The sequence below is a fragment of the Budorcas taxicolor genome, chromosome 5 (assembly GCF_023091745.1).
Source record: "Budorcas taxicolor isolate Tak-1 chromosome 5, Takin1.1, whole genome shotgun sequence".
NCBI lineage: Eukaryota > Metazoa > Chordata > Mammalia > Artiodactyla > Bovidae > Budorcas > Budorcas taxicolor.
The window spans coordinates 70,881,632-70,906,875 of record NC_068914.1 but is presented as its reverse complement, the minus strand read 5'-3'; the positions used below and the strand labels follow the sequence as shown (position 1 = coordinate 70,906,875).

Here is a 25,244-nt window from a genome sequence, read left to right as displayed (position 1 = left end):
TCTAACCTGTCTTTCTGTCTGTCTGTCCTGCGCACGGTGGTGCTAGCTTGATTGTGATCCCAGCTGTCCAGGTCTGAGGTGATGTAGTCAGGGTGCTCCTCCCCCTGAGGGGCTCTCCTCTGCCCAGTGCCGTCTTTTGGGGTCAGAAGAGAGCTCTAAGAACCACAGTGAATGCACAGCTGCTAGCTAAAGCTGGAGTCCTCCCATCTCCCAACAGGGACTCCCAGTGGCCTCCAGTCCCTCGGGCTCCCCATCGGTGATAAGGAAAATTGAAGGGAGTGGTGGGGGTGAGAGGGAGTCTGGGAACCTGGCAGGCTTAACTGAACCTGGGAAGACAAACTCCTCCTTCTTGGTGCTCCCACATCCTTGTGCCCTCCAGGTCTGGATTTGGGGAGAGCCCCAGGGTCTGCTTCAGAGCTCTGACCTGCCACCCCACCTCCAAATGCAGAGGATGGGGGTACCGTCCACATGTAGTTGTGGAACCCGAGGGACCTCGCCTGGTGGCCTGGTGAACTCAGGAATTCTCAGCCTCTTCCAGCCCCCCTCCCCCAGGCTGCCTCTCTTAGCAAGGCCCAGGCAAAATGGGGCATTGGTGGGGAGGGGGCTATGGGTGAGGCCTGCTTCCAGATCCACAGCTGTGTCTGTGCCTGAGTGGGGAGGGTCTGAGTTCATGCTCTGAAACGAAGGCGACAACCTCCCCTCAGTCTCACAGGGAATTTGATGGCAGCAGAGAGCGTGGGCCTGGTGATCCTGGCTGCCCCACTGCTGCTGCCTCTGCCGGGTGGGCAGGCTGCTCAAGAGTTGAAAAGAAGGTGGTGGCCAAGCTGGGTAGGAGAAAAAGGGGCATCTGTTTACAGCCACTGTGTCTGGGGGGCTTTCCCAAATAGTAGAAGCCCATAGGAGAGAGGCTTTGGGGGCAGCTTCCTTCTAGGAAGACTGAGGTAGGGACACATGGGCCCTGTCCCCTGGCGAAGACAAAAAGGAGGAGCCGGCGGGCTTGAAACCTTCTCCTTCATCCTGTCTTCTTTGCTCCTTGATTGAGAGCGTGGCTCAGCTCCCAGCTGCCTGGATAGCTGCCTGGGCCGAGATAGGGTTCTATATCCTGGAGGCCTGGTGTCCCCACCTCAGCAGGTCGCCCGGGAGGGGCAGGAGAGGAGGCCTCTTCCTCCTTTGTGTCCGGACAGAAGTGGCCGCCGCGCCCAGAGCCAGTCCCGCGGCAAAGGCCCGGCCAGCCAGCGGGTTGCACAATGCCACGGCTGCTCGGCCAGCCAGCCCGCGCCCTGCCCCGTCCTGCCTGCCTGTCGCCGCCCTTCCTCCGACTCTCTCTGCATGCCTTCCTTTCCCTGCTCTTCCCTCTCTTTTCATCCTGCCTCCCCTCTTTTCTGTCTTTCTTCCCTCTTTTATTCTAATCCGTTTTCTTCTTTCTTTCCCTCCTTCCTTCCTCCCCTCCTCTCTGGGGACCTGGCGCCGTGCTTCAGTCTTGCTGTCGCAGACTGTCTCGGGCTCAGTCTCTCTCAGGCTCTGTCCCCTGATGTCCTCTTGGTCACAGTCTGGCCCCGGGCCCTCTGAACGCTCCGCAGCTCTGCTCAGCATTGCCAGCAGCCACCCAAGAACCAGGCAGGGTCCCCGCCGCCAGGGCTGGGGGGGAGGTGCTGATGGCGCTGGGGATTTGGAGGAAGCCTAGGCAGGGGGACTGTAACCTGCAGTCTTTTCCTTGGAACTAGTGAGGGAGAATTTTTGATTGACAGCTAACCCAGCTCCATCAAGGCCAAAGAGATATTCTGTTTCTTGCTGTAATTTGACTTTTCCAAATCCAGTCGAGGGGGAGGAGAAGATAATCAGAGCTGAGGGTGAAGAGGCTGAGGCCCCGGGTCGCCTCTCCCCAGCCGGGTACTTCTCACGTCCCCCCCCATGCGTCGAAATCCCAGCCCCGCTAGACCGAAAAGGAGAGAACCCGAGAAGGGGAGGAGCAGGGACTGGGGTGGGGGCCTGGCAGGCTGGGGTCAGTGCTGCGGGCTGCAGACAGACCCTTCCCCCTCAACTTTCCTCACCCCCCCCCCTTCTCCCAAACGCACACATTGCAGTCTCTGGAACACCTCTCTCTAGCCCTTCTCCTTAGAGGAGACAGGTTGACAGAGATGCTGGAAAAAAGCAGCCTCCGCCCCCTCCCACAACCCCTGGTGTTTGGTCCCCTCCTGAGGACAGGAATGGAAAAGAAGAGCAGACATCTCCAGTCTGAGAAACCTTGTCCTTCTCTGCTGCCTCAGAGCCTATGTCTTAGCCTCAGCTCCTGCCTGTTTCCCTTGGCGCAGACTGGACTATTCCCTGCTGACCCTGAAATTGCACCCCTCTTTCAAATTCACTCTGCCCTGTGTCTCTGGGGATATCACCTGCTCTTCTCCCCCACCCCCACCAACTTCCTTGCCCCTCTCTTGCACCCACACTGAGAATTTCCTGCTTGCCTTTGCCCACTTTTGCTAAACCACCATGGGACAGTCTGATGGAAAGCAGAGGGCTGGGCAATGAACCCCAAATTCAAGGAGGAGGGTAGCAACCAACTTACTGAGGGGGGAGGAATCCAAGTTGTGTCATCTTCCCTGCCATCACACTGCCCCCTCCAGAATTCCTGTGTCTGACTCCAAAGAAATTGCTTTCTCCCATTCCTTCATAGCTTTTTTTCGTTCCAAAAACAGCCTACAATTTTATTTAATGAAAGACACATTTATGAACAATCAAATGATCCTCATAAAAATTTTATTGAAGGACGTAAAAACAAGCTACTTGCCCACGACCGAGGTCGCTCTCTCGCCTTGCCCGCTCTCACCCTGGCTCTCTGCAGACAGAGCCCCGGTAGTGACTTCTTTTTTGGGGGGGAGGGTAGGATGTCTCAGAGATGGAGTTGAGGGCAAAAGAGGGCGAACAGGAAGATGGAACGGGGACAACCCACTGAAGTTGTGTAGATCTCTCCACTTCTTCAGGCTGGCAAAGAAAGATAAAGATACAGACAATAAATTTAAAATAAAGACGTTTGCATATCTGTGCCAAAGCAAAGAGAGGACTTCTGGTGACAGAGGTGTATAAGGTCCCGAGGTCCTACCCCTCCTACCCTTGGGCCACCTTCCCCAAGCTTCCCCTGCCCCAGATTTGGGGGGCTGAGTTGGCCAGTGGCAGAAGGACGCTCCCCTTTCCCTCCTTCCCTCCCTCCACCCCAGCTTCCCCAGTCCCCTCCCACTCTCCCTCCCTCGCTGCTGCTGCTCCAGAAAGAAATACATACATACACACTATTTAAAAACGCATTTTTAAAAGCCACGTTCCGAACTGACAATCGCTGATCTCGGCTCGCGCAGAGACTGCGGGAGCGTCGGGACCGACAGAGACGGATTACGTCAAGAAATAGTTCCTCCACCTACCTCGGCCGTCCTCTCCGCCCCTGCGGGGCTCCAGCGCCCAGCTCAGCCCCGAGGGTCCGGGAACCCTGGCTTCGGGGACTGGCATTGGCACCCCATTAAGAAATTGTCCCGGGGTGGGGGCGGAGGCCATCTGCTTATGGGTGGACACCGGCAGGGGCTTCTGTGCTGAGATGGCGAGTTGTCCTGAAGGGGCGGCGGGTCCTTGGGTCCAGAGTTGCGGACCCCCAGGAAAACGCAGGTCGCGGGGATCAGCAGAGAGAAGGGGGTGGGAGAAGGGGGAAAAAAAAGCCAGGAAAAAAAGCCCCTGCGCATTGATCCGCGCCGTATTTTTGGGTAAATACGATCACGTGGGGGCCAGGGAACCAATGAGCTGAGGGGAAAAGGCTGGAAAAATAATTACCTGCCTTGATTGTTCTGTGAGCAGATAAAAAGTACATATACAGTTCATACAATAATCTTATGTATGTAAAACCCTGTTACGATGTCGGCGACGGGGCCCATCAGTAACTATTACGTGGACTCGCTCATCTCTCACGACAATGAAGACCTCCTAGCGTCCAGGTTTCCGGCCACAGGGGCTCACCCCGCCGCCGCCAGACCCAGCGGTTTGGTGCCGGACTGTAGCGATTTTCCGTCCTGTAGCTTCGCGCCCAAGCCGGCAGTGTTCAGCACGTCGTGGGCGCCCGTGCCCTCGCAGTCGTCCGTGGTCTACCACCCGTACGGCCCCCAGCCCCACCTCGGCGCCGACACGCGCTACATGCGGACTTGGCTCGAGCCGCTGTCCGGCGCCGTCTCCTTCCCCAGCTTCCCGGCCGGGGGCCGTCACTACGCCCTCAAGCCGGACGCCTACCCCGGGCGCCGCGCCGACTGCGGCCCGGGCGACGGCCGCAGCTACCCGGACTACATGTACGGCTCGCCCGGGGAGCTGCGCGACCGCGCCCCGCAGACCCTGCCCTCGCCCGAGGCGGACGCCCTCGCCGGCAGCAAGCACAAAGAGGAGAAGGCCGACCTGGACCCCAGTAAGTTGGGAGCAATTTTCCTTTACAACCCGCGCGGGAGGGGAGGGGAGGCCAGGCGGGGGGAGCGGATTACAGCCCCTTGGAGCGGTGCAGGGAGCGCGGGAGAGGGGTGAGGGCGAGGACTCAATAAAAGCGAATTACCTTGGGGAGCTTTCAGGGGCAGGAAGGTCTGAGAAGGGGGCCCAGGGAGCCAGGTTGGGAGAAGGCTGAGGGGGGCTCCTCTTCCAGGAGCTGGCTTTCCTGAGACCCACGCTCCCACACCCCCAGCCCAGGGTTTTTGGCTCAGTCACTACTTTCGGAGAAATGCCGGCAGGGCCAGGGGATAGGGTGGGGGCGAGGTTCATTTTATGGTTTGGGATGAGATGGGGGAGAGATGAGGAGGACACTGGGGATAGAGAGGAAATAACCCCGAGGAGAAAAGTCACCCCTACCTCCCAGGCAGTGTGGGGGTCCTCACTCCACTAGAGATTCATAAAACAGAAGGTCCATGGGCTTCTCCCCCAGGAACCCTGGATGAGAGGTCTGAGGGCTTTCTCAGCCTGGGAACTTGGAGGGATCAGGACTTCCAGAGTTGAGGGAGAGAAGAGGGGTCCCAGTCTCCTTAAACTTGAGAGCCCTCTTCTAAGGCTCTGCAGGAGACAGGGATGGGAATGGGGGTCAGGGAGAAGGAGTGGGGAGAAGCATCTCCCCAGATTAGAGAATTGCACACACACACACACACACACACACACACACACACACACACACACTCCAATCAGGGAAAGGGGAGCCTTCTGAGTATTGCAGAGAAAGGCAAGGGTAGGTTTTTTGGGGGGGAGGGGGACAGGTGAGAGCTGCAGGGCCAGAAAGAAGATAGAAGGGGAAACAGCAGGAGGAGGGGGTGCAGCCCCTGGGTGTGAGGAAATGTCTGGGGGAGACCCAGGAGGGGGCTGCAGGAAATCCTTTCCTGCAGCCCCATCAGGGGCCAGGGCCTAATTATACCTCTCTGAAGGCTTCCCTCCTTGCCCTCAGCTACTCCCATAAACCTGAAATTGGAGGCTTGGCTCCTGCAGAGCCTGTCCTGGGGCTGGCAGGAGGAGGGGGCACTGGAAGCCAAAGAGGGAAGCTAAGATATAGGGGAGCCTGTCCCCAAGGCCAGCAGCTCCCTGGGGAGAGGAGAAAGGCTTTTCCCATCCCAGCATCACCCTGAGAATTCGCCTCAGCAGGGTTGAATTCCGAGAGCGGAGATGGGGCGCTGGAGAGGGTAGTGAGGGGCTTGGGGACTCTCAGGGTCAGGAAATAGAACTGCTGAAATTTCAGGACTTGGTCGTGGGCTGGGAGGATGGGAGGGGGCAGAGGAGGAGGGAAGTGGGGAGGAGAGAGACCTCGCTATAAAAATAAAAAACAAGAGAGAGAAGCGTTTATGGGCCTATGAAACGGTTGGGAATTTGGACTTTTTATGAGGATATTCTCGAATTACTACTCTTGAAGCTGAGGAGGACCAGACTGTAGAGGCTTTGATAGCTTCGATTTCCTATAGTTTTAGGTGCTGGAAACTGAGGAGGGGAAAGATAGGGAGGGGGGAGATTGCAAAACCAGTAAGGGGGAGGAATTCCTAAAGCAAAATGTGTCCAAATTCAGGTTCAATTATTGGGTTTGGGGAGCCTGGCTGAGCCTGGGGATGGGGTGGCAGGGGTCCTGGGCTGGAAAGGGGCTCCACTGACCCCTGCCTGTGTTTGGCCCTCCAGGCAACCCCGTGGCCAACTGGATTCACGCCCGTTCCACGAGGAAGAAGCGCTGCCCGTACACCAAGTACCAGACGCTGGAACTGGAGAAGGAGTTTCTCTTCAATATGTATTTAACCAGGGACCGTCGGTACGAGGTGGCCCGGGTTCTCAACCTCACCGAGCGGCAGGTCAAAATCTGGTTTCAGAATCGGAGGATGAAGATGAAAAAGATGAATAAAGAGAAAACCGACAAGGAGCAATCCTAAACCCTGCCCCAGCCTGCTGCCTCGCACAGCCAAGGGAAAAACAAAACAAAACAAAAAACCCACAAAATACCCCAGCCCAGGCGGGAGACAGCACTGAAAGAAAAAAGGAAAGAGCAAGATAGAGAAAAGCCAATCGGTTTAAAAAGGAAAAAAAAAAAAAAAAGGGAAGGGGAAAAGGAAAACTCTTGCTATTTGGGAGGGTTCAGTGTTGAGAAATTGGTGTTTTAGAGTTAGTTCTACCCAGCGAGGAGGAGGAGGAGGCGGGGAGAGAAACCGCGTTCTCTTCTCCCAGCGCAACTGAAATAAATGACACACACAAATGTGATTTTTTTTTCTCCTTTCTTCAGAGAAGCCAGTACTTGAATCGCTATATTTCTATTTTTTTTCATGTATTGTATTTGGTCCGGGCCATCGTTCCCCAGGCCTGGGGTGCTCTGTGTGCAGATTTTGTACAAACACACACACGCGCACACACACAACATACACAAGTATGCTTCCCAGCCCAGGAGCTAAAAGGCGAGGGCCGGGGACCATGCCGCAGGCTGGGTCCAGCGGCACAGGCCGGCGCCTCTGGAGTGTACATAGCAGTCTCCTCTCATCCTCAGAGTCGGTCCTGTAACGTGCTTCTGTTTGTTATGGTAGAACAGCTCTGTGTTAATATATCGAAGTCATTTAAAAAACCAGAAACCCAACTGCATCCAGTTCTCATTATTTCTCCTCCTTGTCGCTCCCAGGCTTCTGACGTGGAGGAGACAAGTGCTTAGATCCTTTAGGGGAGGTGGGAGCCAGGCAAGGGTCTCCCCCTGCTTCGGAAGGGCAAGTGCCCGCCACTCCTCCCCAGGCAGGGTGTGATGGGGCTAAGAGGCTCCAGGGTGGTGGTGGAGGCTGCTGAGGCCCGGGTGCCGCCTGTGCCTTCCTTGGCTGGCTGCCTGTGAGTCTCCTGGTAGCTCGATGGAGTCCCTGGGGGTGGGGGTACGGCATGAATGGTTTTCCTTGGCTGTAATTAATTGTAATAATTTATGAGTACATGAGATCGGAGGGAAGAGATAGGTAAAGATGAAGGTTGCATGCTGGGTGCAGGCCGGGGCTGGATTCCTGCCTGGCTGCATCGGTGCTTTGAGGGGTGTCTTGGTGGGGGGGAGGCTGCTAAGCAGGGTGTGCGGTGAAGAGTGAAGAGGAAGGCCCTGCAGGCCTCAGGGAACTGGACAGGCACTGGACACTGAGAGTGAAAGAAGATGCAGAGAGAGAGCAGGGAGAGAGAATAGAGAGAGAAGAAAGAAAAGGGAGGAAAGGAGGGAGAGAGAAGAAAGATGGCAACACCAACGCAATCAAGATTTGATTTCGTTTCTATTTCTCAGTGTATTCTCAGTTCCTCTCTCCATCTCCTAGTTCTCTCTTTTCTATTCAACCTCTCTATCTCTCTGGTGCCTGACTTGAATGTTGATCTGGGGGTGAAGTTTGAATGTTGATCTGGGGGTGACTGGTTATGCTGAGCAACCGCAGCATTTCTAGGAGATCCCAAGGCTAGGGCCAAAGGAAGCTGGTCAGGGATTAGCCAGAAGTGGGGTGTTCTCTGGTGGCTGTAGGACCTCAGGGGCGAAGATTTGGGGATATGTGTGTGTAACAACAGCCCAGTAGGGATGGTCGATTGCCTAGCACCCCGAGAGCCTTCCCCAGAACCAGCAGTTTTCATCTGTTAATCAGAAGCAGACTCAAGCTGCCGGGTATGCTTCAGCCCAGCGCCCCCTTTCTCGGAAATCCCCCAATCTGGAAACTATTAAACTCAGACTGCTTGAAATATAGCCCTTTAATATCTCAGGCTGCCCATTTTGGCGAGAGTGCAGGGTGTTGCTCTGAATACTTGGGGAATACCACAGTAAAGGAAAATAATTGGGGACCCCAATTCCTAAGCAGCTTCCCCCATGGCCATCACCTTCCAGGATTGGTGAGGCACTTGTAGGGACCAGCCCCTTCCCATCATTTGAATCTCCTACCCACTCCTCCTATTAAATAGCCCAGTTTCAGGGGCTGGAGGAAGGTGGGAAGAGGTGAACGTTTTGTTTTTGATAATATTTTGAGGGAGACAATCTAAAGTCGCGGTTTGGTTTTCCCAGTCGCTGAAGCACCCCTCCTCTTTCCCGCTTAAAAACAGACTTCCCAATTCCAGAAGCGATTGTTTTCTTGGTCCTTTGGAAATGTGCTTTGCATGTAGTTTTCTGGCTACCTCGCTCCTCCTCTGGGACCCTGGCCTCAGTTGCGCCCCGCGCGGAGGACAAGGCACCCACCCATCTCCCTCGGTCCTGACCGCGGGGACTCAAGCTTCTCTCCCGGCCCGAGCTCGGCGGTGTTTCCGGGCCTCCACCCCGCCCCTGCTCCAAGGCCCTGTCGCCTCCCCTCGTCCGACCGTCAGCGCGGCCTGCTTCCTGCGGCCCGCTTCCTGCGGCCCGCCTGAGCCGGTCTGGCTCCGGGCAGGAAGGAGGGCCCTGACCAGAGCGTGGGATCCAGAGTAGGCCCACGCTGTCCAGCCCACGGTTCAGTATCAGCTCAACCTCCAGCCTGCAGGTCAGGATTGGATTCGATTTTTATTTATCGTCATTTGTGAACTCAAACCACAACAACACGACACACATGTAGGGAAAGAAACGAAAGCTAGGGACGAAAGAGGGGCTTGCAAACGCCCCCCTGCCCTAATCCTCCCCTCCCACCTCTCCTCTGCTCCTTTGTCAGAATCACAAAACCCTGAAGGTTGTTCCACTTGGGAAGGCAGAGAGTAGGTACATTTCCGAGGCCCCGAAATGCCACTTTTATGGCGCTGTTTGTCTCCCTGCGCTGGATTCTGAATGGGGCCGAACAAAACAGCAGCGCGAAGCTGGCTAGACGTCTGGGCTTAATTGTTTTATGGTTTAAATAAGGTGGACACTCTTTCCTTTGAAATCGGATTATAGGAATGTTTTGTCTATGGCCCACGGAGAACAGGACCTCACTGGATGGGAGGGAGAAGTGGAGAGAGAGCGCGCGTGAGAGAGGGCTGGGCCACAAACCAGGGGGCAAAGAGCCGGGAGAAGTCAGAGTCCCATCCCAAAGTCCTGCAGGCGGCGGCGGAATAGGCGGTACCGAGCAGGAGGCAGGGTAAGAGGAGCGAGGAGTTTAGGGTGCGCGCCACGGGCAGGCGGTCGCGGGAGCTTCGGTGCGTGTGTCTGCGTGCGCGGTGTTCCGAGGCCAGAAATGCGCCTGGTTGTGGGGATAATCGCGGCAGTTCCTTTTGCACAGTGTCTCAATGCGGGAAGGGAGGGTGACAAAAAGAGAAAATAGTATAAAACCGTGGACAAGGTTTAGTTCGACGATTTAGAAAACAAAAGAACAGCGCTCCTGGGGAGGGGGGAGTCCCTTCCGGGGACCCCTCTCTTGCTCATTCATTTGGAAACTCCTTCCTCCCATCCCCGACCTTTGGGTCAAGCCTGGGGACCTGCTTGCTCTTAGCTGCTGGCTTTTTCTCGGCCGAACTGCATTGGAGCAAGTGGACGCGAGGTGGCGCTGTTGCTCAATGTTAGAGGCGGCGGCGGTGCCCCCAGCCGGTCTGGCCGCACTGACATTTGAGGCCTGGCCCCGAGGAGCAGCGACTAAAAGGTTGGGTGCCCCGGCCCAGCCCGGCCCCTCTGGCTCTGAGCAAATCAATCCTCTCACCTGCGAGGTGTAAATAAATCGCGAGTGGCGGCAGGAGATGGGTCCTCGCTCTCCCAGCAGACTCGGGAGGCTCAGAAGGGCGGGCGTTGAAAATAACCGCTTTGCGCAGGAGATAAGCACGAAGCAGGCAGCGCGTAATTAACACGAAAAGGCAGAATGACCCGGACAAACGAACATAAATCCACGATACCTAGGAGGGCGGTACAGGCCTCGGGGCGAGGGACGGAGACGCTCCAGCAAGGATGGCTGCTTGCGGTTCCTTTATTTCCAGGCTCGAGGAGCAAAATCAACCAGAAACATGTAAAAAACAAACAATCAAATGAACTAAAGAGAGAAAAGGCGAGGGACCCTTGAAAGGGGAAATCAAGTCCAGTCGGGGCTTTGGGGACTGGTGGGCTCTCAAAGCAGGCGATGCATGAAGCACACTCTGGACAGTTGCATTCCAAGACACAAAGGCCGGGAAGGATAGCTCTGTGGCAGGATTTTCACTGGCCCATAAAATGTTGAGATATCCCCCCACCCCCTAAAAGATAAGGCGCAGGCCCCAGAGCGGATATGGCCTGCTCAGCCTCTGCTTTCCAGGAGGGAAAGGGAAAGTATTTATGACAGTCCCCAGTGACCTAGAAGCTGGGAGTCCAGAGTCTGTCAGTTTAGAACCTACAGAGCAGGCCCAGAGAAGGCAGAGGCTGAACCAAGGCTGCAGCGTGCTCTGGTAGTAGAGGAAATCTCTGTCATGTCCCCCACTGCCCTGGACCCTGCAGCCCTGGCATGGCCCTCTGACTCTCCCCTCCTGCGGCTCCAGGGTCAGAGTTATGGGTGTGGTGTCACAGAGTTGGAGCAGTCTCCACCTCACTCAGATGGGGGTGGATTCCTCCAAATTCAGGGTATCCTGATCTCTTGCTGGGGCCCCAGTGGTTCTCCTTTGGGAATGTGGCTGAGAGTGACTATTTCCCCAGCAATTATTTAGATACAGAAGGGGGAGACTCATTCTCTCTGCATCGTCCTCCCCTGCGCTTTTATTTCTTCCTTCATCCCTAGAGCTGGGCTCCGGATGGATAGCGAAGAAAAAGATCTGATTTTCTAACTGCCTCCTTCCTCATCCAACCCTGAAACTCCAAAATGTGGAAGGAAAATAGGTAGCATTTTTCTTTTTTATGATGCGAAGAGCGAAAGATGCATGTGTGTTTATCAGGTCTTATTTTCATATATGTCTGGGTGGGCACAAGTGTGCACAGCGTCTGTGAAGTGTCAGGGGTGCTTTCTGATAGTTGAGTGGGTGTGCATTTGATGTTGTTTGTGGTGGAAGAGAGCATATACAATATGTGTGGATCCTGAGTATGGCCCCGCATTGCCCTTACATACTGTGGAGGGGGAGGACCAGAAAAATCATTCTTCTTCTTCATTCACCTGCACAGAGCACAGTGTCCACAGCTCTCTTTCTCCCTTTTCTCTCTGTCTGTGTTCAGTCCATGTAACTGTACATGTTTATGGCCAGAGAAGGGTGCTGATGGGATAAGGGTCTTTTATCCATTAGCATTAACTTGAATTTACCCAGTCTTGGGGATGGGGGAAACCCCCCAGAGAAGAGTGGGTAAATATTTAAAGAGTGTCTGTTGACAGTTCCCATCCACATCCTGGCCTGGGCAGCCTTCCTGGGGTAGTTGGGGGGGGGGGTGCGGATGCAGTGAAGCCAGGAGGCCCCTCCAGGCCAAACTGGCATTTCCTATGGGGTTAGGGTATGTGGGGACAAGTAAGAGGCCTGCTTTAGACTCCTCCAACCCAGATTCAAGGGGTCTCCTAAGAAGCAACCTCCTGGATCAGCCCAGCCAGAAGCCAGAGAACCACAGCTGCCCTCTCCTTCTGTTCCCAGCAGCGGCTTTGCTCTCAGAGCCTCCAGCAAGCTCGTGGCCATTGCCCGGGCTTCCTGCCTGAGGCATGAGCTGGTGTCTGAAGGGGCAGTGCAGCCCTGACTGGGTATGTGGAGTGTCCTTGCCTCTGGCCCTCTCTACTACCCACAGCCAGCTGACAAGGCATCTTAAGAATCTAGGGAGGACAGGGCAGCTGGATAGGGGCAAGAGGGTTCTGATGGCTGAAGTGTCTGGGGATAAGATGTGCTTTTCCTTCTAAAGTCCCCAGACTTAAGGACCCCCTGGGGAACCCACCTTTGGTTGTTAGGGGACCGCTCTCTCTGGTTGGCATTCAGCCCCCTCGGGGGTCTTATACCTGTTGAGGTAACCTGAGTTGACCTGCCGGCTCAGGTACCTCTCTCTCTGAGAGGAAGGAAAAGAGAAGGGAGGAGAGGCACCTTCAAATCTGAATGCGCACCTTGGAAAAGCTGGCCCCAGCCATTAGCTGGGGCTGGCTCACCACCACCCCCCACATACCACACCCCCATCCCTCCCCCTTCCTCCCCTCCCCTTCTTCCAGGTCCCCCCAGCCCTGAACCCCTCTATCCCCCGCCCGCCATCCCTCCCTTCCTTCTCTCTCTCTCTCTCTCCCTCTCTCTCTCCCTCTCTCTCTCCCTCTCGCCTGTCTTCATGTCGTGGATTGATGAACGCGAATCGCGTGTAAGCGCCGCCACCGCCGGGAGTCTGAGGAATTCGCCTGGGCTGTTAAAGGAAAGAGCTAAGTGCGAGAGCGCGAGCTCTACCTACCGACAGTGAAGAGAGCCGCCGCCGCCGCCGCCGCCCGCTTGCCCGCCGCCGCCCGCGCCCAGCCCGGGAGCTGCGCCGCCCCGCCGGCCGCCGGCACCCAGGCGCCCCCCACCTGCCCAGCCCGGCCCGCCGCCCCGGGGAGCCGGCCGGCCTGGGGATCGCTCCCGGGGGGAGGGCAGTTTCGGGGGTCCCGGGCGGGGGAGTCGGGAGCCAGAGGGGAGGGGGCGGCGGGTTTTCATGTGCCCAGCATGAGCTCCTACTTCGTCAACCCCCTGTTCTCCAAGTACAAAGGCGGCGAGTCCCTGGAGCCGGCCTATTACGACTGCCGCTTCCCGCAGAGCGTGGGCCGGAGCCATGCGCTGGTGTACGGGCCCGGCGGCTCGGCGCCCGGCTTCCAGCACGCCTCGCACCACGTCCAAGACTTCTTCCACCACGGCACCTCGGGCATCTCCAACTCGGGCTACCAGCAGAACCCGTGCTCGCTGAGCTGCCACGGAGACGCCTCCAAATTCTATGGCTACGAGGCGCTCCCCAGACAGTCCCTTTATGGGGCTCAGCAAGAGGCGAGCGTGGTGCAATATCCCGACTGTAAATCCTCCGCCAACACTAACAGTAGCGAAGGACAAGGCCACTTAAATCAAAACTCGTCTCCCAGCCTCATGTTTCCATGGATGAGACCCCACGGTGAGAAGCCTTTTCTCTTTCCCCCTTGGTCTCCCGCGCTCCGGGGTCTTCCCCCCCTCCCTCGCCTCCTTTTTGTCTGCCCTCGCTTTCCCTCCTGGCTTGGGGCTGTCTCGGGCCCCACCCCCGGGCCTGAGTGGGTTTCTGGAGGTTGGGAGGTTCAGTTGGGGGTGGGGCACCGGGTTTGTCTGGGAGATTTGGGGGTTTGGGGTAAAAGTGGGGGGAAAGGTGGTATCTGGGTGCAAAGGGTTTAAAAAACGGTTTCTCCACCCCTTGTCAGTCAGTCAGTCTCTCTCTTTCCTCTTTCTCTGTCTGTTTCTCTCACCGTCTCTAGTCAAAGTTGGGGAGGTGGCTGGGAAGGAGCGGGGGACCCTGAGGTTATCAGCCTTTGGAACAAGCCAGTTTCTCCATAAGGCAGAGAGCCCCAGTCCAGGACAGTGGCCAGGCTGTCTTGGGATGAAGACCCCTGCTTCCCTCCCCTGGCTGGGTCAGGGGGTGGCAGGACCCCAAGGACAGGTGATCTACTTCACTGGGGTACCCACCACTTCCTCTCAGAGAATTAGCCTTAGGGCCACTGCCCCAACTTTGCTCTACTTCCCTCAGTTGGAGAGAAGAGAGGGAGTCAGAAAGGAAGGGAAAAAAAAAAAAGAGTACTGAAAAGGAGGGAGGCCATGTAGGTTAGAGGGCTCTGAGGTCCAGAAGACCCTCGCCAAGCTGCCCCCATCAAAGGCTTGTGGGGTCTTCCTGAGACCCTCAGGGCAGCTCAGGTCATGAGCCCCTCCAAAGGTGGCCCCTCATCGCCCAATTTCGAAGTAAAAGGGGAAGCTAGAAAGCGACAAGTTCCAGCAAGGATGGCCCGTGATTTATTTGCTGATCTCCAGTTAGCAATCAGGCCAAGCAGTGATACATTCCAGGAGATCAATTATTTTTCCTTCTTGCAAGGCATAAGGCAGAGAGATCTGAAGAAGGGCAGTGAGCAGAGCCCCACTTCTTCACCCCCAGCCCTTTTGCCTTCCTTTTGGAAAAAGGCTCTGTCCCCAGCCCTGCTCACCCAATGGCCCTCTGCACTTGTAAACAAAGCTGCAAGGGCCAGTTTCCTGGAACTGCAGGCCTGGGGGCACTCTGCAGTGCTCCCTTGGCCTTTTCCAGCCCCCGCTTTCCAGACAGATCCTAGTCCCTGCCCCCACCCCTACCCTACCTCCCAAGGTGAAGCTAAACCAAAACAACCCCCCCAAACTTTCCTGCCCTTGCCTGCTCTGCCTTTTCTGCAGGAGGGAGGGGAACTGGGGAAACCAGAGGGGGGGATTTCAGGGGAGGAAGAGTGACAGGGGAAAGCCAAGCCCCTACCCAAACATAACCAGACTGGGCTTCTGTTCTGTCCAGCTCCGGGGCGGCGCAGCGGAAGGCAAACTTACAGCCGGTATCAGACCTTGGAACTAGAAAAGGAGTTTCTCTTTAATCCTTATTTGACACGAAAGCGTCGGATTGAAGTCTCTCATGCCCTGGGACTGACTGAGAGACAAGTGAAGATCTGGTTCCAGAACCGAAGGATGAAGTGGAAAAAGGAGAACAACAAGGATAAACTGCCCGGAGCCCGAGATGAGGAGAAGGTGGAGGAAGAAGGAAACGAGGAAGAGGAGAAAGAAGAGGAGGAAAAGGAAGAAAACAAGGACTGAGCAAAAAAGAGACATCCCCCCCTCCTTCAGCAACTCCCTTGAAGTTTCATTTTATGGTAGCAGATAAATTGAGAAGTTTACGACTGTCATTTGCTTTTATAGAGAATAGAATGACACTCACAACTCTAACTACCTGTCAGATACTTGCAGCTCTGGTTTTATTACCTTTGGACTTCCCCCCATCTTTATTTGTTTGGGGGCTGGAGGGGGGAGACTGAGACACAGCGAAAAGTTCCGAGTCTCTGTCTCAGTCGTTGCCCCAACACACACACTTCTCCCTACCCCCACCCTTCTTAGTCTTGCCTGGATTTTAAGGTCTGAGACCTGGCCCCCTTTCCCCTTCTCCCGGCCCCTTCTTGCCACGCTGCCACCTCCCTGCTTCTCTGGTATTTATTTTAGAGGGGAGCACCCTCAAAATGCTGAAGAAGACTCGTGGCTTTGTTTTCATGCTAGGATTAGTGTCTTAGATTGACTTTTTTTCCCCAAAGGACAGAAAAAGTGAAGGAAGGAAAGAAAAGAAAGGGAAGATGTTCAAAGACATTTTTAAAATGATAGCAAGGAATATCCCTTCTCCCTCCCTGGGGGGTCCCCACTTAGACCCCCTTGACTTTCTCTACGAACCTGATGGAAACCTGAAGGAGACGAGGTCTCCCCCTCCCCCCTCCCTTTTCACGGGGTAGAAAGGCGCCTGCCTGCAGTTGCCGCTCAGATCCTACCTAGCCATCCCATGGTCACTCGGGCCCATGCCTTCCTCCCCTTCAGCTGTCTAATTCCTGTTGTTGGGCCCAGCTTCCTCTGAGCTGCACTGGTATAAGCGCTCAGAAATCGCCATAATCATGAAAATAATAATACTGATAATAATCATAGTAAATCTTTAACATACTACCTAAAGGGAACCTGCAATAATCTTGAAAAAATAAAAAAGAGAAATTTAAAAAAAATCCTAATACAGGAGAAAAAAAGAGAAAAAATTTAAAATAAAAAAAAAGAAAGAAACCTCCAACGTATTTTATCACTACCTATAGGAAGAAATCCTGCTTTGAGAGTATTTGTAATGCGGTTTTGTTGTCGTTTGTTGCTGCTTATTTCACTAAGAAAAACCCAACAACTGAGACTGCCTAGCCCGCCGGTCCTGTGCGCTTTTATTGTGCTTCTAACCCCAGTAGAGTAGAACTAAATTGCACTGAATGTATAGTTAACTGTCTTGAATTCTCTGTTTATGCAATGTGCTCGAAAGAAAAACAAGGTTAAACATATATCTATAATAATAATTTTTGGTCATTCGTCTTTATGTCCAGCTATGAATGTAGATTTTGTGTCCCGGCAGCAGCTCTGTTTCTGGTCGAAGTACTTTGTATTGTATACGTGAGTCATAATAAAAAAATGGAGAAAAAATATTTGAAGCTGTAATGACTGGCTCGATTTTTCCCCATCGTACCCCCGTTTTTTACCCCTCCCCTCCTTACCCTTTTTCAATATTCTAGTAAAGGTTTCCTCCACTGATCTGACTTGGGGTTGGGGAGCACCCACATGGAGAGGAGTGGAGGAGCTGAGAGGGCTGGCTGGGCTGGGAGGGCAGGTGAAAGTGGGGAGGTGAACAGGAGGAGGAGAAGAGCAGAATGCCCTTGGGAGAACATTGGCTCCAAACAAAGTGGGTTGGTAGATGCCAGTGTCCCAGTAGGAAGAAAGCATCTTCTCCACTCATCCATCTTCTTCCTCTTGGCTCTGGGCTGAGCCCAGATCAAAAATCTGCTCCCCCTCCCATGCCCCTCCAGCAACTAGGCCTTTTTCAACTAGGGGCTGGGGCTAAGGAGGAGGCAGTGTGACTCCTTCTGATCTCTCATGGTCAACCCTTAGTACTCAGCACCCAGCACTAGAAAGCAAACAGGGTGGGAAGGATGTGAGGCTCAAGGCAGTCTGGAGGACTTGGTTTCAAGAAGCCTGAGAGTGGGGGATAAGGGAGCTCAAGCCTAGGGGAGAGGAGAGAAGGGAAAGGTGGAGGGACTGGTAAGGCAAGCAGCCTGAGTCCACTGTCTGAAATTCAAATTCAGCCAGCACAGAGCCATCACTGCCACCCAGCCCGCTTGCACTTACTCCAGCCTCTGTTCTGGCTGTTTCAAGCCCTCTCAGCTTCACCTTGGCAATTGGGCAGCCTGCCCTGCCCTTATAATTCAGGTCATTGGCTCGGGTGGGGGTGGGCCCGTTGAGTGGACAGTCCCTCACTCCAGCCACAGCCGGGTAAGGAGAGTCTTCACTGGACTCCCCATTCCCCAAAATAAAGGGTTGAACGCTGAGGGACTCAGGGGGCAAGAAGTCTCTCAGTCTTCCCTGGAGAGTCCTAGACAGAGAAATCTGTTTATGCCAGTAAGATTCTGGTCAAATAATACCAAATTCCACATATACAAGCCGTCTGATTCAGTCAAGAGATGGGACGAGGGGAGGGGAAGGGATCTTCTGGTCTTAAAAACCCAGACCCCCAAAGACTGAAATATTTTTGAGGCCAGACCTCTCTCTCTCACTCCCTTCCCTCTCTGTTCTCCCGTTCAGTGATTTCCCCAGACTTACGCCTAGTAAGTCGAGGACTCTAGTTTTGTGTAATTTCACCCGCGTCTGAGTCCCTGGCTCCCACGCAAAGTGGTCTTGAATACAGGATTGGATCAGGCGTCGTTAATAGGGGACTCCTGCGGCCGGAGCGAGGCTACCGATTGGAAGCCCAGGCTGCGGGCAGGCAGTCGGGAACAGCTTTGAACAGCTCTGGGGGAAATCTTTCCGAACCTGGGGTCCCAGCTGCCAGCCACGGGGCCAGACAGGTACCCCGTTTGCTGCGGGGAAACACTGGCTGCCCGCCGGGGAGGCCCGAATAGAGAGCATTTTGCTCCGACCTCAGGCCTTCCCACGGGCGTCCAGACTCCGAGGGCCGGCGAGGGTCGTTTCATTTTGAAATGTAGAATTATGCTTGCTATTAATAAAAAATCTTTGGCTCAGTAGCCATTGACCCTACACTAAATGCCTTCGAAGAACCTCACCGAATTTTCCCCACACCCAATGCCCCATTCAATCCCGGCCGTGCGCAGCAATGCCCGTGGCCCCAAGCCCGGCGTCGGAGGGCGGGGTGCGTCTGGCGCCCAGCATCGCTTGAGATGCAAGGCATCGGGTGGGCCAGACCCAGAGAGCTTCAGCCGCCCTCTCTTACAGCACCCGCTCCCCCCCAACCCGTGGTGCCCACCGCCTCTGTTTTCTCGTTTGGAGAGAAAAGGAAGCAAAACCCGTATTATGGGAGAACTTAATTGCGAGCGGGGATGCGCTCTCTTTAGAAACGCGTCCTCCCAAATACTCCCGCTGTCCCATTACCAGAATGGGGACCATTCGGCAGCAGCAGCTAGGACTTTCTCCCATTCTTTACTTTTTTATTAGCCAATCAAAGTGGCTTCCGAAAGCTATTTGTGATTTGTGAAAAATAGTGTCTTTCAAAATGCTGAGTTGAAGCATCTCGCTCATTTCGCCTTGAATTTATTATTCTAATCTCAACCGTAGAGACAGGATAATGCAGCTATTAAGTTGGGGGGCAAATTCGTTTCTCGGGATTAAAAAAAACCACACACACTCAGCATTGTCTCTCCCTCCCCACTTCGTTGTAGAGGCCAAGGGAATTGCGGGCCTGTAGGGGATCTGGGGGAGGAGGATGAGGGAGGTAATAAGTGCCCTAAAAGGCTCCTTGGGGGACCCTAGGATGGGAGAGTGGATTGGCCTCCCCAGCCTCAGCTTCCCCAAATTAGATGCCCCAGCGGCTATGTGCTGGAGAAAGTCACCCCGTGCCAGTTAACGTGAACTCTAAGACAGGTTGTGCCACAGACTAGAAGTAAAATTTCCGCTGAACTGCTCGCGGAGCTGTCCCATTCTCCCCGAGGCCCATTGTGAAAAGCTGGGCCAGTGCTTCCTTGTCGTAATTTTTAACTACCTGTTATAAAATTTATGGGTGGGTTTGTAAAAGAAACAAGGTCCCTGCATCCGGCTGAGGGAACTGCTTCACTTACTGTGGAGGAAGTTTGGGGAGGGGATGAGGGGACCCCCTGTTGGTTGGGGTGGGGCACCCAGCCGTGGAAGTCCCCATGCCAACATGACTCAGGAACCAAGAGAAGAGCTTTGGGCCTTCAAATCCCCAGCTTGTTGGGGAGAGTGGCTGGGTGGTGACTGGTTGGCAAATAGTCTCTGTGGGGGGATTTATTCTGGGCTTCCTCACATTGGATTCATTGCCAAAATCAGGGGTCTGGAGTCTCCCGTGCTCTGGTGTTTAGCATGGAAGGTACAATTCAAGGAAAGAATCGATACTTTTTTCTGGGCCTGCAAGGTGTGTCCTAGTTGCCCAGACACTGGAATTTTTCTGAAAAAGGCAGATGGGTTTGGGCCACCTGACCAGACAGAAAACAGCTTCCTATGACCATGCACCCAAAGGAAAAAGAACTGGGAACTAAGATCGATCATAGACCTTAATTTTATATTTAATCCTAAAAAGATTAGGAGGAAGCTGCCATCTGAACCTAGGAACTGAGGAGACCTGCTGTCCTTAGGAGACCTAGGGATGGTCTTGGGGGGGTGGGAGTGGGGAGAAAACAATCTGAGGATGAGGGGCGCTTTGGGAGTTCTGCAGGCTGCTCCCGATCTCGTCCGCCACCCCCACCCCCCCTCCAAGATGCCTCCGCAGGCCTAAACCCTCTCCGCTCTTCAGACCACGGCCAGGTCAGTCTTGGTTATGAGGCTTCCAGCGGCCTGCCCCTCCTGTTCCCATCTTGGGTGGAGTGGGGGGCTTCCCCTACGCCCCAATGGGAAGGATGTTGTTCTCTTCCTAGAAAAAAAATGACAGGAGTATGCTGAGCATCCCCTTCACGCGCCGGGCCTGCCGTCATTGCCCCAATGCCACAAATCTTTGCAAAGCTGTGGTTCCCCCAGAGCCAACCTTAATACCCCATTTATTAAGGAAAATATGTAAAATTCGGCATGGCAGAGGGAGGCAGCCGACTCAGCGCCAGAATCCTTCCTTGTCTCCTGTCAGGTCCCCCCTTCGCCCTTTCCGCGCTAGCCAGGAGCAACCCGGCCCGTGGGGAGTGGGCGGTGGGTGGGGGTAGGGTGGGGGTCGGGGGATGCTCCCTCTCCGAGAGAATTGGGTAAACATGGCGACCGCGGCGCCCATTTGCACACGCTACACAAATGCATCGCATTCCCGGTTGTTTGCAGAAAATTTACAGCTGAGTAATAAAAGTTTACGATCGACTCACAAGTTGGATTGGCCACAAGAAGTCATGTGGATTCCATCCATGAACGTGAACTTTTTATTGTGGTTTGTCCGTTCGGAGCGCTCCGCAGAACAGTCCTCCCTGTAAGAGCCTAACCATTGCCAGGGAAACCTGCGCTGGGCGCTCCCTTCATTACTAGTATTTTTTTTAATTAATCTGATTAATAATTATTTTCTCCCCTCATTTAATTTTTTTCCTCCCAGCTGGAGTTGCCGGAAGCTGGGAGCACCTGGGGAGGGGGGCGGGGGGAAGAGGCTGGAGTAGAGGGCACCCTCTCTCCCTTCCCAACCCTCTAGCCCCCCAAGGGGCAGGAGGAATGCGGGAGCAGGAGTTGAGATAGGGAGCTGCAGATGCTTCCGCCCCTCCCCTCTCCTAAGCTCTCCCTCCTGCCCCCTTCTTGCATCTCTCCTTAATTTTATTTGGCTTTTTTAATTATTGGGACTTCTTTTTTATTTTAAAATTTCTATAAAATATATATATACATATATATGTATGTGGAGCTGAGACAGGCTCGGCAGCGGCACAGAATGAGCAAAGACGAGAAAGAGAGAGTGGGAGAGAGAGGCAGAGAGAGAGGGAGAGGGAGAGTGACAGCAGCGCCCGGTAAGTGTTTCCTTATTGGTTCAAATATGTAACTAATGGTCCGTAGCTGGGTGGCGGTTTCAAGATAAGGACAGCAGCGGCTTGTCTTGGTTAGAAAGGAGAGGGGGCGAGAGGGTGGGCGCGTGGCAATTATGGGGAGGAAAAGTGGGGGTGGGGGAGAAATTGGGTTAAATTGGAATATGGTAGTGGGGGACGTATGTTGTCCTTATGTCACTGTACGCTGAAGTTGGGGGTCAGGGGGCCAGAGGACTGCGTGGGGCTCAAGGCCGGGGTCTAGTGCGCGGACCTTGTCCTTACCTGTTATAGATCTGCGGCCTCTTGCCTAACGGGACTGAGACAGAGGGGGCTCGGGAGCTCAAAATCCGGGGCAGAAGAGAGAACCTGTAAGCTGTAACCAATGCCCTTCGAGCAGAGTCAGCCCCCCAACCCCCAAACAAACTTTCCAGTGCCCCCTCCCTGCTCCGCAGCCCCCTCCCTCCCGAAGAGCGCGACCGCTAGAGCTCACACATGCGCAGTGCGGGCCCAGGGCCCGGCCGCGGAGCAGGAAGAGCGCAGCTAGGCGGGCGGCGGGGCCTGTTAATTGGCAATTAGGGAGGAGGCTGGTGGCTGGTGCGCGTCAGCGGAGGGGAGAGCGTCTGCCCACCCCCTGCTTCCACCCCCACTCGAGCGGATGGAAAGATGGGAGGTGCTCTGCACTGCGGGTGGATGGGTGGGGGTGGGGGACTTGGTACTCAAAAGCCATCTTGTGCTTGGAGAATGGGGGCCAATCTGCCTTCTCTCCCCGCGACCCCCGGCCCGGCGTTCTCCACCCCCACCGCGGCCACCCCACCCAGGATACCAACTGGACTGCTTCACCCGCGTCGCCTGGCTGCTCTGGGCTGTGATCTGCCCTGTCTGGGGCGGAGGTGGGAATTGAAGAGGCCCTAGAATGGGTGGGGACAGGGACCAGGCCTCGCCGGCAAGGCCTCCTGGATGAGCAGAGGTAGTGAGATCCCAAGGCACGGCTGGGGCACGGCTGGCTTATGGGGTCGGGACTCAGAATTGGGCGGCCCGGAGGGTCCTGGGCGCTGGGGATCTTCCTAATAATTGGTGCTAATGGCGTGTTGTATAGTCTTAACCCAATACATATGGTTTCATAACACAGTGGCTTAATTTCTTCCAAATGTACGTGGCCCTGAATGTGTTGCAGCTTGATATATGACCCCGCCCTGCTCCCTGGCCTGGGTCCGAGGCGGCCCCTATATGTGTGAGCTTCTGTTTATAAAGGGCAACGCACACACACTCGCTTACACACCCAAGGCAGACACACCCCAGAGCTGGGGGAGGGGAGAGTGCATACTTCTGGAGAGATCCGAGAGTCTGGGGGCCAGAGTCCCCTTCAGCCCGAGCCAAGAGCACCCCCCCCCCCATCCTCTCCCAAACGCGCGACTGGGCTTCTGCGCCAAGCCCGAGTGGGGGAGGGGACCGCTACTCGATTTCCTGTTTAAACCCGGACTAGTCGCCTGGGGGGTGGGGGGGGGAGATAACCTGTTTTTATCAAATTTTTAAAAATTTAGTTCTACTGCATTCAAATCAAACCCCTTGGGCCCGAGTTGACGGTGAATCTTCCCTCCCCTCCCCCCACAATCCCCTTCCCTTCCTCTCTTGCCCCCCCAAAAATTCCCCTTTCGCAGCCGACATAAAGGCCTGGGAGGTATTCTCCCGGGGGAAGAAATGGCATTTTCTCTCCCCCTTCCCCCCACCCCCCGCAATAGGACTTGTGTGTGTCGGCAGAGGCGTCTGCCGAGGGGCTAATTTCGCGTTCCTTGTTTACGATCGAGAAAAGCGCTTGGCTCTCCCCAAATGGGCCCAGCCCGCCGCCCGCTCCGGCTGCCGCGCGCTCTCTCGCCGCCCCGGCGCGGCCCTGGGGCTGACGCCCCGGGGAGCCAGGCCGGGGCCGCTCAGACCCCGAGTCCGTGAGACCTGCAAAGGGCGAGGGGAGTACCGTGGGCCAGTGGAGGGGCCCCGGAGGCCTGAAAATGGGAGCTTTTCTCCTGGCGTATTCTGGGAACCGCCGATCGGTGAGGCCTCTGTTTCTCTTTCGCTGTATTTTGTCTGCCCCCGCCCCAGCAGATGGCCGCACTGACTGGGGGAGGGGGACAAGTCTTTGTTCACCGCCCCCCCCCCCACCCCAGGACAACAGTTTCCGGAGAAGGCCACTCGGGCCAGTGGGGATTCACCTGGAATACTAGAGGGGGCCACCTCCCTTTGGAGGGGTGGGCCTGGGCTAGGCTGGGGTTATCACTATCGGCCTACAGGGATCTAACCTAACGAAAGTGGTTGGTGAGATTTTAAAGTGGTAGGGTTGGTGGTTGTCGGGTTAGCAACACCATCCTGAAATGTCCTTATATATTATTTTTATACATTGATTTTCTGTCCATTCTTGGCCAGGGTCCTGCAGGCTCCCACTCATTTCACCCCTAGACTCTCCTCAGGACCCAGAGGGATGCAGAGACAGTCTAGCAACAGTGACTGGCCCTAGTTTTCTATTTTCTAGTTTGGCCAGGGGGAAAACCCAGCCCCAAACGCCAGCCCCTTCCTTCCCTCCTTACTTTCAATTTTCCTTCCTTTCTCTCTCTCGATGGCACTCAAACAGAAGCACAAAAGGGGCCACCCGTGGCAACGCTCAGCCTTCTTGCAGGCCAAATTCCCTGTGGACAAGGTCCTAAGAGCAGGAGGACACTGCTGTGATTATCTAATAATAGCCAGAGCAGCTGAGAATAGAATCGGGCTCAAGGACTCTGCACACCCAGAGCTAAGGCTGTGCAGAAGCCCTGAGTCCATGGGTCAGGGTCTGGTGACACTGCCTTGAGCCCAGGGCCCCCAGCAGTCTTCACTGAGTCCACTCTTTGGGTACCTTGGGCCTGTCCCTTACGGGGCTTTGTCAGTCCTGCCACGGGCTGTATTTCATGCGCCAGCTCCTAGCTAAGGAGAAATGGGCAGAGCAAACCCTTTCTCTCCCTGGTCTGACAGTTGTGATCCCCACGAAGAATGCGACCTTGTTTGGAGAAGGCGGCCTTGTTGGGTTGGCTGTTATGTTCCGAAACCAAGCTTGGTGGCTTTATACGTTTATTAGATAGAGGCTCAAATGTACGGGCGCAGACATCTGCACGAATATATACAGACTCATGTTTCCTCAGTGGTTAATTGTGTATTACCATGCCTATATTCGCTCAAACACCATTTTATGTGCGTGCGAAATTTTGTTAGCCCTCACTAGATGGGCTTGGGCTCAAGGAGGCACTGGGTGCCCTCTGTGTGTGCTCTGCTGAAAATGTGTTCGTGCTGGAATCGGAGTATGCGGGTATCAGTAACCGAGAGATGCCACAAAGGTTTTCTCAGACCTTATTGCCTTCACTGTCCAAGCAGCTGGGCTGGGGAAAGATTGACTCCCTTCTGCTTCCTCTCCACACCTCCCTGCAGACTTCCCCAACTCACGATTGTTTGAGCAGGCGAGCCCAATTGTGCTGAAAGTGAGTTCGGTGGGAAACTTTGGTGGGTGAGGTATGCCTGTGAGCAGTTTTGAGCAGTAGCTAGGCCCTGGTGTTCGAAGCCTCACTGAGGCGGCAGAGAAGATTGGAGTGGTTAATAAGGTAGCCTCTGGGCAATGATCTGGGGCGGCTGTGGACGGACTAAGGTGCCTGGAGAGGCCGCTGGAGAAAGCCAGCCAGATGGATGGGGGTGCGGTGAATGCCTATCTCCCCACTCCTGCTCGCTCTGGCTGCTCACGGGGTCTCAGCTTTGCCTCTGTCATATGTGGAACGGACTAGGGGATCTCAAAGTTCCCCAAAACCTAGATCTGGTTACTGGTGGGACTTTATTTTAATCCTCTCTGCTTCCTAAGCCGTAGAGATAGCTGAAGCTTGGTCTGACCGCCTGTGAGCCTAGAGCACTGAGTGTGAGCCGGGGCTGAGAATTAACCAGCCTTCTTTCTCCCTTCCAGGCCCAAGGAAAGACAGAGGCTGGGGTATAAATGTCTATTAAAACCCCCAGGAAAGAAAGTAAGGATGGGAGAGGAGCTGGCGGGGGTTTAACTCCACTCCCTAGGCGATCAGGTTCCTCCCCAGAATGTCCTGTCCAGACTTGCCGCGGGTGCGAGGTGTGCAGCTCTTTCCCATCTTCTCTCGCACCAAGGGCAGCCTTGAGCTTTTAGGCCTTGGTGGCCCCGAGTGCCAGGGTGACATTACCCCCAAAGTGTGCCCCTCACCACGGCCC

General features: G+C 55.0%; 3 protein-coding genes and 1 long non-coding RNA gene across 4 annotated transcripts in view; 3 read left to right on the top strand and 1 right to left on the bottom strand.

Annotated features, from left to right (window-relative positions):
* HOXC4 (homeobox C4) overlaps window positions 1-25,244 on the top strand; it is a 59,931-nt gene that overhangs the window by 1,370 nt on the left and 33,317 nt on the right. The window lies entirely within an intron of this gene.
* HOXC9 (homeobox C9) lies at window positions 3,342-7,063 on the top strand. Its single transcript, XM_052640487.1, has 2 exons — window positions 3,342-4,429; window positions 6,157-7,063. The coding sequence occupies exons 1-2, from the start codon at window positions 3,892-3,894 to the stop codon at window positions 6,399-6,401; spliced, it is 783 nt and encodes a 260-aa protein (XP_052496447.1). The 5' UTR covers window positions 3,342-3,891; the 3' UTR covers window positions 6,402-7,063.
* Window positions 9,397-23,681, bottom strand: LOC128048040 (uncharacterized). The gene is made up of 3 exons (XR_008199374.1): window positions 23,582-23,681; window positions 10,276-10,357; window positions 9,397-9,674 (listed from the first exon to the last, which is right to left on the bottom strand). It is a non-coding gene; the product is annotated as an uncharacterized LOC128048040 (long non-coding RNA).
* HOXC8 (homeobox C8) lies at window positions 12,985-16,098 on the top strand. The gene is made up of 2 exons (XM_052640490.1): window positions 12,985-13,423; window positions 14,804-16,098. The coding sequence occupies exons 1-2, from the start codon at window positions 12,988-12,990 to the stop codon at window positions 15,094-15,096; spliced, it is 729 nt and encodes a 242-aa protein (XP_052496450.1). The 5' UTR covers window positions 12,985-12,987; the 3' UTR covers window positions 15,097-16,098.